General features: G+C 32.7%; 1 protein-coding gene across 3 annotated transcripts in view; it reads right to left on the reverse strand.

The window, feature by feature from the left end:
• LOC134264056 (uncharacterized) overlaps positions 1 to 13,165 on the reverse strand; it is a 44,854-nt gene extending 31,689 nt beyond the window's left edge. The window contains exons 1-3 of one of the 3 annotated variants that reach the window (XM_062746354.1): positions 13,038 to 13,165; positions 12,719 to 12,874; positions 3,100 to 3,148 (exon numbers count right to left, since the gene is read on the reverse strand). In XM_062746354.1, the coding sequence (XP_062602338.1) occupies positions 3,100 to 3,148; positions 12,719 to 12,784 (115 nt within the window). In that variant the 5' untranslated portion in view covers positions 12,785 to 12,874; positions 13,038 to 13,165. Of the gene's footprint in view, positions 1 to 3,099; positions 3,149 to 4,138; positions 4,172 to 12,718; positions 13,016 to 13,037 lie in introns of those variants that run through there. The other 2 variants (XM_062746355.1, XM_062746357.1) reach the window with 2 other exon arrangements.
• Positions 13,166 to 13,318: the final 153 nt, after the last annotated feature.

The following is a 13,318-nucleotide window of genomic DNA, read 5'->3' on the forward strand; positions in this document are numbered from 1 at the left end:
CATCCTTAGATGTATCATCCATGCAAGTTTGGTCAACATAGGGCTTATAGTTACTCGGAAATGAGACCTATACCAAAAACTGCACCAAAAATGTTAACCTCCTCCAAAAACATTAACCTGGTCATTACTTTGCTGAAATTGCAGCATCTGAAACTTTGACTGGTACAATGAAACACACAAGAAACATCTTCCATACAGGTCTAATCAATATAGGGCATAGAGGTACTTAAAAAGAAAACTGCTCCAAAAAACTTAACCTTAACCCGGGATGCATTACATAAGCTCCCCCAACTTCGTTGAGGTGAGCTAAAAATGAGCCAAAATGGTCGATAGAAAATAATAGCTCAAAATAAGGATATTACACAAAGATTTGTATTAGATTCAAGGTCACTGCACACACTACACACTTTATAATCACAACTCATGAAACTTTTGTCAACGACTATCTCATGAAAATAAGGTGTCACAAAAATATGATCCTCAGTATGATCCGGATTGGACAAGCAGGAGGTGAAATTTATCCTCACAAAAAAATAACTATGACCTTGACCTCTGACCTTGTTTCAAGGTATTTGACAGTAAGAGGAAATGTAGTTTTGGAACATTGAAACTGTTAAATGGAATGAAACAAAACTTGCTGGACCACTACATAAGTCCGAGACTGCTTATAAACTGAAAGTTTGTTACAACCTTGAATATTTGATGGTGAAATTCACGTCAAGGTCATACAGCATTGGACAGGTTTATAATTGGAAATTATCGGGATAAAGCTGTTTTTATTGGTATCCAAGGAAAGGTCTTTTAAAATGGAATACACTTTAAAAATATGAAAGTTTTAGCATAACCATTCAAAAAGCATGGTCAAGGTTGAAGGCTATATCAAAACTTCAAAAGTAATTCAAACTCTAAGGTCATGAGATCTACAGATAGGCCCTATCACAAGGAATATCTCAGCATTATCCATTCAGAAGTTATACCCAAAGTTAAAGACTTTTAAAAGTAGTATAAACTCCTAGGTCAGGGTTATGAGGATAAAAAAGTTACATCTTGTCACAATTAATATATATATGAGAAATATGAAAGCCCTAGCACTAACTATTCACAAGTTAAAACCAAAATTAGTAGGTGAAACCCAAAGAGCAAGGTTATGGGGTCAAAATGTTGGTACCCAAGGAAGACCCTGTTAAAAAAAATCCATGAAAAATGAAAGCCCCAAGATGTTCAGCCCAAAAGAAATGTTCTGTAACAAGGAATAAAACATCTGAAATAAGAAAAGCCTAGCATTCTACCATTCTGATGTTTTAATGGCTAATTCAAAGTTTGGTTAATTTTTTTTCAAAAGTAGGTCAAACTTCAAGGTCAAGGTCATGGGGTAAAATTGTTGGTAAGATTGTTCATGTCACAAGAAATATATATGAAACATGAATGCCTTTGCACAAACTTTTAAAAATTTATGGTCATGGTTAAAAATATACATAAATGCCCCTGAATCTTGGATTATTTGGGCATATAAAAGAATATTCTTCTACTCAAGCTTAAGAATTAAAAGGTTTTCTTCTGATAAGGTTGCAATACTAATGTTCTATAAGGCAGGTTGATTTTGTCAGTAAATGTCTTATGACATATTTCTGTCTAGTTTTTCTTCAACCCCTCCCTTGGGTGTAACTACAAGTCAATGGATCGAACATAACTGATAATTAATAGATCAACCCCATAGCCCTTCAATACATTCCAAACACTCTGATTCCATCCCTTACAATGTACTCCAGCAAAGTAGACATTTTTGGGCATGTTCTGGATTACAACCAAGCAGTTCACTAAAAAAAGCTCTTGTTCTTCCCGAAATTAATTCACAGGTATCGGTAATCATTCCATACTACCAAATTCTACATCTAAAAATATGATTTAAAAGTTAAAAGTCAGCTCTCCTTTGGTAAATCTCTGGCCTGAGATGGATTATGTTAGATTATACCCACTACATTAGATTGATAGTGATGGGGGTAATTCACCTTAAGTGTGCTAGGACAACTCGGCAATGTCACTGCTATGTACGTCAGGTGAGTTCAGGTAATGCTCGAACCTTATGGAGTCATTTCTGATAAGAACAGAGTTGCCTCCTTGCTTTTAATTAACTTCTTTTTCTGATGATATTATGGATACTTGTAATTTTTTTTTCAAACTCTATATTTTCTTTTCATAAGTTTTAATATTTCAAAATAATTCTTCCTAACTATAGGAGCCTAGTGAGGCTGCAAAATCAAAGTGTGAATGGTGATCCATGCAAATTAAAGCAATTTGAAAGCAATATAGCTTCATATCCAAAAGACAACTCGAAAACAAATTTTCAAGAAAGTTTGGTATTTTTACAGAAGTGATCTTCATCTTTCTTAAAGCAATTTGAGAACATTTCACTCACACTGGGACACAACTAAATGCCAATAGGAGGCTGTAGTTGTAAACCTGTAGTGAGAAATTGTTGGAGATTATCATTATGCAAGTGTTTTAAATGGTGACTTTTAAGGTTTTAATTCTCTAAAGGACTGTTCTCCACATCCCACAGTGGGATTCGAACAAGAGGAACATCTTGAGTTACTCATATCCACTGATCCAGAAATGCTCAAACCACTGCACTACTAGTCCTAGGACAACCTCATATAAGGCTTTGGCATAATGACCCTCAGATATTGTCATTTCTTTAAATTTATATTTTATGTAGGTAAAGACTTGATTCATTTCAAGTAGCTTGTTAAAGTAAAGTTTGTCAAACTTTGATATTTTTGAAATATAGGATATGATCCAGAAAATAGCATTTTTGAGTCCAATCTAGATTCAAGAAACATAAATATCCCATAAGTTTAGTAGAAGGTTCATTGCTCTGATTTTTGAACTCATAATTTGGTGTCCAAATGCAATAAAAAGGATATCTTTTTAAATGCATTATTTTCAAAGATTTTGGTACCTTAAATTGCCTTGGTCAAAGTACAGTGACCTTAAAATCTACAATTTCCTTTCACTGATCCACTACTAAAACTGTATCAGTTAAAACAAGTTTATGGATTCACAAAATGAACACAGATATAATGTCCATGTAACACTTACTATCAGTTGAACTTGGTCTGTTTAGCTTGTCTCTTTCATTGGCAATTTTCTGTAAAAGAAAGGAAAAATACTTTAAAATATTATATTTTTATCTTATAATATACCAATTAAAACAATTACTGGTAATATAAAAAGTTAATCCCTTTTTGAACGTGCCAAAATGCACCAATGACGCAATATTTTAAAATTAACTTGTACAAATGAAATAAATTTAGAGTTCTATATGTTCATTTGGTCACATTATACAACCTTCTGTCCTTAAGGTTCTATTCCATTTAAATCCACTGATTGGTCATGTCAACTGACCACTGGATATATCACTGATATTAATTCTCTGGTTTACAATAAAACATTATCATATTTTAAATTAACTCTCCTGCTGGGAAATAGAATCAATATATTTAAGACAACCTAAATATAGAGATGGACTTCATTACCTAAGACAACTTGATTCCATTGGGAAACAAAATATACAAATCAAGTTGGACTGCCAATGCCATCTTTAAATATTGTTTGGTTGCCCTCTCTGGACCCACTGACTAATATTGGCCAAACTCAAACTTATCCCAGGACACAATATTTTTTTTTTCTTTTTATTCCTCTTATCCTGTCAAAAAAACATGTTGAAATTTTCTGGAAAAAAGATTTTCCCACCTACCTACCGATCCATTAATTTTACCATGAGTTGGGAGAAGGCAAGCAAACATTATTTTAAAGATGTCCACATGAGTATGCAGAATTATATATAACCCCCTCCCCCACCCCCCCAAAAAAAAATCCTGATAAGTATTCATTCCAAGCGAAATAAATGAAGGATTAAATCGTATTTGCATAAAAACATAATTTAAAAATCAGATTAACAATATTGACAAATATATATTATTTTGCTTTCAACCATGTTATTTGATGTAGCAGAACAAAATGAAAATGTGCAGCTTTTTACAAGTCAAAAGAGTTGGAATTAAATTGTCTAAATATATTAGAGATAAATTAAAACACAGCCATTTAGAGTTAACAAATGGGCATTTAATATACTCACTTTTTGGAAAACATGCATGCATCAATTGATTCCTTTTCAATATCTGCGTAATGTTCTTTTGTATTTAAAAAAATGATTTTTTAAAAAAACTTCTTGTGATCATTTTCTGTCATAGTAACATGTATGCATAAATTATGTTAATTTTGAGTCGGTTAGTAACCAACATAAAAAAATTCTGTACATTGCAGCACCTTTTCAATGTAAAAAATATCTCTTTTATTGATGTTTAGATGCTTAAAAAGATATGATTTTTATAGTGGGATTGAAAATCACTTTGTGGTAAATATCTGTTTTTAAAGTACAGTAGACTTGAATTGGACATGAGGGAAAAGGCTTTTATAAATGTTAATGTACGGGAAACCATAAGTTTGTGATGATGTGACGCAAACAAACTAAATTCTCACCACTGCACATAGAAATATCAATGGTGGGGTTTGGGTGGTATTCTCTTAACCTTTGGACAAAATTTTTTAAAGAAACGTAAAGACGCAGAATTTATAATTTAGTATGCAAGAACAAGTACCCCTTGGAGTGTCTCTAGCCATTAGAATGGAATTTGATAAACATCAAATGACTTCATGTTTGGTATGACACTTACTACTCAAAAATTACAATTTCAAAACAGTAAATATACCACGAAATATCATCTCAACAACACATTCTAACACTCCTATCATTTTAATCTTTAAATCAGAAAATTTCCTTTGAAATTCAAGTTTTTATCTAATAAATTTTCTTGTTCATGTTTTTATTTATACATTATATATTAATTTTAAAACCCCTGCAGTACAATCCAGGGATTTTTACAGGAACTGTTTCACCTTGAACTTCTTAAATATGCATATATTGTTTTTACCTTTTCCTTTCAAATTTCTACACACAATTTATTCAAATCAATTAAAAATTTATTCAAAAATCACATTCATCTTGAATGCACAAGCAGAACAATTCAAGTCCAAATTACTTTTTGAAGAAAAATCATCTTAAAATTATCTTTTTGAACTTTTAAGCCCCTTTAGGCCAGCATTTTTTTATTTTTAGGTTTACAAACCCGCCGCTCAAGTTTTTGAATTTTCAGAAAAAAAATAAAATTGAGAAAAACAGAATTTTTTCTTTCCGATGTCAAATTTGAGTCACAGATTTCAAATTTACGAACTCGTACTTCCGGTTTTAAACGAACATGGCGGGTAATGAAGGGAGATTTGTGTCAAGTCCATAGCAGCACTAAAGCTTGGTTTAATGTAAATATTTATCGATAGGAGTGCCATTCAAAACGTTTCACCCGTTCAGAGAACAATAAAATGCTGACGACTTTGTTGCAAAGTGACATGTTGGTGAGATAATAATGTATCCGTATTCAAAAGTAACTGTCTGTAATTGTAAATTATTTTCCTCCCACAGGTTTAAAACTGCCCATGGTAGCTATTGTCAGAGATATTGTTTAGGTTTCTGTCATAGCTTACAGTCTTAGCAGCATTCTTCAGAAAAGGGTAGCTTATGCATCAGATGTAATGAATAAAACTATGGGAGAAGTTAAGTCCATTTGAGGAAGAAGTAAACAATAGCCTAAAGAAATAAAATATTTCAACTATTTAAAAACAAGAATATACAAATATATACAGGCATGTAGTATCATTTATGGCAGCCAGAAAAATTATTTTACACTTAATTGAAAAAAATTCCACCCTACTCCTCAATAACCCCCTGTCTGTTTTATGAAAGGAATTATTATTTTTATAGGTCTCAAGTATATTTACCTAACACACATTAAAAACAAAAATGAAGATATATTAAAAGAGATTTAAAAAATTAATTTTTAAAAAAAATCTGTATTTTGTCCAACATCAAAAGATTTATATCACTGCCCCCAACTGGTAGATGATGAAATAAACAATTAAAGGTTGTATTTTCCCATTTGTAACCTTTATGTGTCCAGTGACAACAAGCTTGTTAGGAGAGCATAAAAAAAGAAGCAAAAATTAATGTAGAAAAGTCGATAATGTATCCAAAATATAATTTTATTTTTTTTTTAATTTCCTCCTCCTACGGGACTTTTTCATTCTGATGTTCGTAAACCTAAAAAAAAAAAAATGCTGGCCTTAAAAAGTGAAAATGCTTAGACTATTTAATAAGTGCATGTCTATGGATTAATTAGCTAAATAAATCAATCTGATCAATGCATAGAAATCACAGTATGTATGGCCTTTCCCTATAGTCAACAGGGGATGCTTACTTGTCCTTGTCATCCGATCCATCTTCTGGAATTTCTAGAGTGACCATGTTTTATGCCTTGTTCACAGATTTGTAATGTTTGCATGATGTTTTTTAGATTAATCACTGTTCAATATCTTCACCTTTTTCATTTGTCCAGCTTCCACAGCTACATATGTAATAATATTCATTTATCAACCGTATTTGAGGGAAATTGCAACTTCTATTTTGTCTGTAGGACCCAAAAACCAAACTGTTTGTTAGACCATAAAACTCAACAGCAAAGCAACAGACTAGTTTTAGGGTTTGGTTAAAATGCATTTTGCCAACATATTACAGATTTGCTATAATTAGTGTCAAAAGAACATCCATTTTATCCATTTCATGGCCTGTATACAGGTAGTTATCCAACTTTGACTCAGGTCCAACAAACATCAAGAAAAGTATATTGAAATCATGCAGCATGCAGTCAATGAATGTTTTAATACACATTTTATTTTTTATTATGATGTTTCTAAATGGGCTGAGTTCCATGTTTGTAGCGCTAAAGAAGCCAATCTTTTTATGCAAATTTCATTTACCTATTCTACAGATCAATTTCGTAATGGTCTAATATCAACATCAGATGCAAATTAGAATAACTGATTCTGCCTATGCTGAGGAATAAAGTGAGATGTAACAGGGTTGTCCAAATTGACAAGAGAAAGTTTGTGAAACACCTACTCCCCCCCCCCGCCTCAAATAACAGGAATTTTTCTGAGTACATTGAGGGGCGATAATCCTGCCAAAATTGCTCGATTGTACCCAAAACAGAATTTGATGTAAATATTCTTATGATAAATCTGTATACCATATTTTATTTCAGTTTGTGCAACTTCTGCAAAGAAAATGAAAGGAGGCTTGTTGGACTGACAGACAGACCAACAGACAGCAGCAAAGCAATATGCCCTCCCTTCTTCAAAGGGAGGCATAAAAATAAAGTACATGCTTTTTAAAAGTAGGAGGAGGTTTGGGGTTAATTATTCTCCCAATTTAGGGTGCAGGGGGTTAACCAGAATAACCAGGGGTTTACATCATTATAGGTGGGGAAATTAAATAACTTATGTTGAAGTGATATGCTTTGGGATACAAAATGGAAATTGGTTCAGAAGTACTTGGGTTGGTATACAATATGTGATAGTGTCACTAAAGAATGGAATCTGTACAATGAATATGGCTCTAAAACCTGGAGATGTTTACATAAAAAACACTAAATGAATACAAATTATATTCTAGATTATAGTGGTAAATAACAATAGAGAAAAGATATTAGGTCAACACAGCCTTATATACATTTATCCAGAATGTCCTACATTTAAATCAATCTCGTTTTGATATTTATTTGTACTTTTGCATGAATGATGCAGGTCTGTATAAAGAATGGTGGGTCGGTCTGAACAAATATTTCAGAAGTACCCTAGCTACTTCATTACAAAGAAGAGAATCTTAAAGGTCACACTCAGAAGAGAGAATAAAAGAATCGAATCTTTACTTTGAAAAAAAATTATTTGCATATTTAATATCAATTTTAAACAGTTATCAATTTTATGAGGTCAACATTGTCATTTAGATGTGAACAAGAACAAAAGCATAATCACCTAGCCCAAACACAACTGCTGCACAACTTATTCTTATACAGGGTAGTTTTTGTCCTGTCTGTCCATCTGTCTGTTTGTCTATTTGCTGTCTACTCTAAATTTGCTCCTTTTTGATTGGTTAAATGGGGCTGTGGCTTTCATATTTTACATTAGTATATTCCTTTTGACAAAACCTTTCCTAAGGTACCAATGTAACAGGAGGGGAGAACATGTATGGCTGGACCGGGAATTGAACACGGGACCACTGCATTTCCAGTCAGATACTCTACCAACTGAGCTATCCAGGCCGATATCCACGGCCCAAACCATTACACCAAGATATTTGACCTTTTGACCATAACCTTGGAGTATGACACACTTTTGCAAACATTTTCAAAACTTTACTTTTCAAAAAATTGGTGTATTCCTGAAGACACGACTTCCCTTTTGATACCAACTAATTTTACCAATTGGCATTAACTTTTGAATTAGACCTACTTTTCTAAAACTGAAACCTTGACTACTTTTGAACAATTTTTGCTAGGGATTTTATATTTCACATGTGTATTTCTTCTAAGAATGTTCCTCCTTGTGTACCATTAATTTGTACCCTTTGACCTTAAACTTAGACATTGACCCATTTAAAAAACTTTAACATTAGCCATAAGGTTTGAATGGTTGGTGTTGCCGTAGAGGAGCATCAGTGTTTCACAAACATGTTATTTTCATTACAAGTTCATTCTTCAATACAAAATCAAAGGTCACCGTCGTGGTGCAGTGGTTAAAGTGTCTGCTCTTGAGATGCAGAGTAGGGTTTTGATCTTTACGTCATAGGTTCCAATCCACTGCAGGATATGGACACCAGTACTCTGGATAAGACCCTATAAACCTAGTTTCTGTGTCACAGCAGGTAAGATCTTTGTGTCACTTGGGAACTCATCAAGTTTTATTTAATGGACCGGACACAAATTATGAACTTTTGTCAGTAAATGACCTTGAACTTGGCCAATGACCTTGGTTCAAGGTCACAACATAGCCTCAGTTCATAAGCAATCTTTGTGTAAAATAGGAACTCACCATGTTTATCCTTTAAAAAGATATAGACCAGATGGGAATTACGAACTTTTTCTTTCATGACACACCCTCAGGTCATGAACCATCTTTGTCTACTGTTCCTCCAAAAGAAAAATATGAACCGGACACTTTTGCTTAGACAGACAGATGAATAGCTAGATGGACAGATGGACAAAGTGATTCTTTTATGCCCCCAAACTTTGTTTGCGGGTGTATAATAACTGTGAATCAAGGTCTTGTCATACTCTTAAGTCGTACATAATCTCTATACCAAGAATGAGCTTCTATTGATTCCCTATAAATATAAATTGAGATGTGGTCTGAAGAAATATTTTACCTATTTTTGGCCAGTGACCTTGAACTTGCTGGCATGACCTTGGTCATAAAAAACTTTGTAGTATGAGCTTCCAGTGTTTCTTATTACAAAGTAGTGTGAACAAGATGGCATGGACAGATAGATGGATGGATGCTATTCCTATATCCCACATCCAAATTTCGTTCATGGGGAATATAATAATGATGCCCTGATTTTTTTTTACTTTCATAAATGTATACTGATTTTAAGCAGGGCTCTCACACCACATTTTGGGAATGGGTCCGGGTCCGTCAATATTGGGAAAAGTAGCGAGATTCTGGGAAATTTGGGGATAACCATTATTCTTTATAAACATGTTATACCGGATTTCTGATCTTTGATATCAACTAAATTATTGTTTTGCAATACAGAGGAATGTGAAAAACAATTTAATTATTACATATCCAGCTATATTTTCTTTAATTTTTTAATACATTCATGGGAAAAAAATTGGGAATATACGGCCCCAATTATGATCGAGAGCCCTGTTAAGATTACGGTATATAATTATATTACTTAAATAAATTAATTTTACTCCATTTAAAAAGACTCAAAATGAAAACACACACATTCATATATAGTTCACTTTTCTTAATATTTTTGCCTAATTAAAAAGAATCACAATTTTGCATGCCACATCTAAAGAATAAAAACTTTAATTGATAAAACAGATATTATTTGACATCGATTTTTCTAATTAGAACTATGACCAAGTTCTTTCTTATGTAACAAACTATTCAGCTGTGATAAATCAAGTTAAAATTAATCAATATCTTAAATCTGAGATAAAATTTAACCTTTAAGCTCTTAAAATCAATAATACATACATTTTTTTTTTAGAAAGGTATATTTGTGAAGTGTTTTATCAAATACATCCTCTTTACTTAATTCAAAATATATGTTCAATGTTGAGTACCGCTACATCAATTTGACTCAACTTATCCAACTACATTTCAAACCTTTGAAACCCTTGTTTGTGACAATTCCAACTTTCTACCATGTCTACCCCACCTTAATTTCAATCTGATCGAACTAATTCAATTTCTGTATTTAAGTAGAAACAGAAAACAAATAAGCACCACTGGCGGATTTAGAGGGGGCCAGGGGGCCCGCCCCCCCCCCCCTTTTGTGACCAAAGAAATACACAATATTTAATACATCAATGTTTTGGGTATGGCTGTGGTCCCCTACCCTGACCTCAAACTGCCCCCCCCCTTTTCAAAATTTCTGGATCCGCCACTTGTGCACTGCATCTTAAGTTTGACATATCAATTATATAACTAAATTTTCATAAAAATTGATGGTTATCTGAAATTTTCTATGAAAAGATAAATTTCTAATTAAATATTGAAAAAAAATAAGCATACTTTAAACAGTATATATACACAGGGGCCTGTAACATACTGTATTTGATTTTACGTAATCACTATATGTATACAAAAAGAGATCCTTTTTTGTATATATATAGTGATAACTTAAAATCAAAAACAGTATGTGACTGGCCCCTGTGTATATATACTATATAGAACATTAAAGATAGAGAATTGCAGGTGCCCATCCTGAAAAATACATGGTCACTCTTATTAATGATGGGAAGGGGGGTGTAAACTGATTATCTATATTATTAATCAAACCTTACCAGTCTAGACGAACTCCAAAAACGGCGTGAACTCCAAAAAAGAAGTCTTTGGCTCCGTCATGCATTGCGGCAAAATGGCTTCCGATATAAACAAACGATGGATTGTCGTTCGCTTTTTCCACAAATACGACTGAATAATGGCTGTATTTAGTAAACTGTGACTGGATTTTAATTTTTGTTGAATAAATAATTGTACCCATTAAATTATTTAGTGGTTATTGACTTATTTATCGCTCTGTATTCTTGCATAATAGTGATTTGGGATATACGTACGACACCGGGATTCAATAAAGTCGGTAAGAATTAATTTTCTAACTTAATTTATTGTCCCCTTGATTTAAATTTTATGCCATTCCTACTATAAAGATACTTAAATTTTATTTCTAAGACACTTATATCGTTGTTTTTGTTTTTTTTTTAATGAAAAACCGCACAATTTTGGCGGCGGAGCAGAGATATTAACAGGTTCGATTTGAGAAGACTTTTTTACCGTAATTTTAAAAGAATGATTTTTTTTTCAAGTTCTTAAACTCATAGATTATAATTATAAAAATGTTTTCATGATTATTTCTATTCATATGTGAAAACATTAGGTACTAGTATATAGCGATGGTGATAACTAACGCTCTCAATATTCAGATGTCATACAGGATTATATGACGAAATAATATTACAAATAGGTAAAAATTCGGTCAATGTTTAACAGTTACAACAAATATATTACATTGTTCAATTTTACATATTTTCCCCTTTTATTATATTTTTAATTCCCAAACGTTTATTTTTCTTTGTATTTGATCTAACTTGAAACGTGAACTTTCTTCAAAAAAGCCTCGGAGGAAATGTGGAAACTGAATGGATTCTCATGTAACTGTCACCTGATCGACTCTTATTTATGATTAAAACCATCAATTCAGTACTTTTTAATTATTGGTAAGATGTATTTACAATGCAGTTGCTCATTACTGATCTAAACATGCTGAAATTCATTCGTACACGATAGACATGAAAGACAGAGGAAATTCGAACTGAAAATTCGCCAGCGTTCCTTACTTACAAAAAAACTTCTAAAATCAGTAAAAGTAGTTCTGAAATGACTAATTTAGTCACTACAAACAAATTATCAACCACAGAGATGTTTTCATAAGATTAAGACTGTTTAATTTGTATTTTGTATCCTACTTGTACGATGTCTGGCTGAACCTCGAAGTTGGTCAACTTTGACTTGAAATTAAAAACTATTTGCACATGAAATCAAAATTCTAACAAATACATTCTCTAAAAACATTTATTATTAATAATTTCTGAGAACTTACATTATTGTAAGGTAATCCAATTTTTTGCAAAAACACTTTTTATAAGAGCCCACTTTTCACGATTTTTCACCGTTTTTTATATAACTGCGCATGCGCTGGCCTCGTTTTTTGGAGTCTTTTCTGGACTGAAATTCTCACTTCCGTTAACGCCGTTTTTGGAGTTCGTCTAGACTGCTTACTATATGTCATTCAATATTCATAATTTCTAACCATTGTATGATGTACATTTAATCAAACAATATAAATATTACTTCCTTGAAATGTAAACATAAACAAACAAGTGAGCATCACTGATGTCAAAGTTCAACTACTTTCCTTCATTACTCATTACAAAGAAACAAATCTTAATTAATTTTTTAATGACATCACCTGTTGGACCATTTTCATCCGCAGCCTGGTCATGTGATTTTGAACACTATCCGTGTCGGTCGCCATTTTCCTGTATCTTAGTTACTCAACGCCAAAATTCATGTTTTCTATCTGTTTCCCCTCTATTGAATTTTCGATCTATACGCTTTTATACCTCTGAATATTGAAAATACCATAGTTGAATGGATAGCGCACACGATTCAATAAACAGAGAATGGCAGGTTCATTACAATAGAGGGGGGTTCACGATGTAGGTTTGGGGATTTAAATTCATCCTGTGGGATTTTGTTTTGTGGCTTCAAAGAATTCACCCTTTTACCTGTATAAGATTAGACCAATACACATCATCCCTTTTTATGATGAAGTTTTTATTTCGTGTACCTTTTTGTAAAGGCTAAGGTTTCTTTTCCCACCATTTCTTGTCTTGGAACTGCCCGAAACTATTTTTGATGAACAAAGACCTCATAGGACAAAAAATGCTTAAAGATATAAGCAAGTACTGTGCTTTAAGGACTTTGTTCATTCTCAGTAAATATCTGTGCAAATGAACCTTTCTATCAAAAAGAAAATATCTCCTGGATACCCTCAGCCTCTCAAATC

Source organism: Saccostrea cucullata, unplaced genomic scaffold, assembly GCF_032062105.1.
Source record: "Saccostrea cucullata isolate Sc308-1 unplaced genomic scaffold, CSIRO_AGI_Scuc_v1 ctg793, whole genome shotgun sequence".
Taxonomy (NCBI): Eukaryota; Metazoa; Mollusca; class Bivalvia; order Ostreida; family Ostreidae; genus Saccostrea; species Saccostrea cuccullata.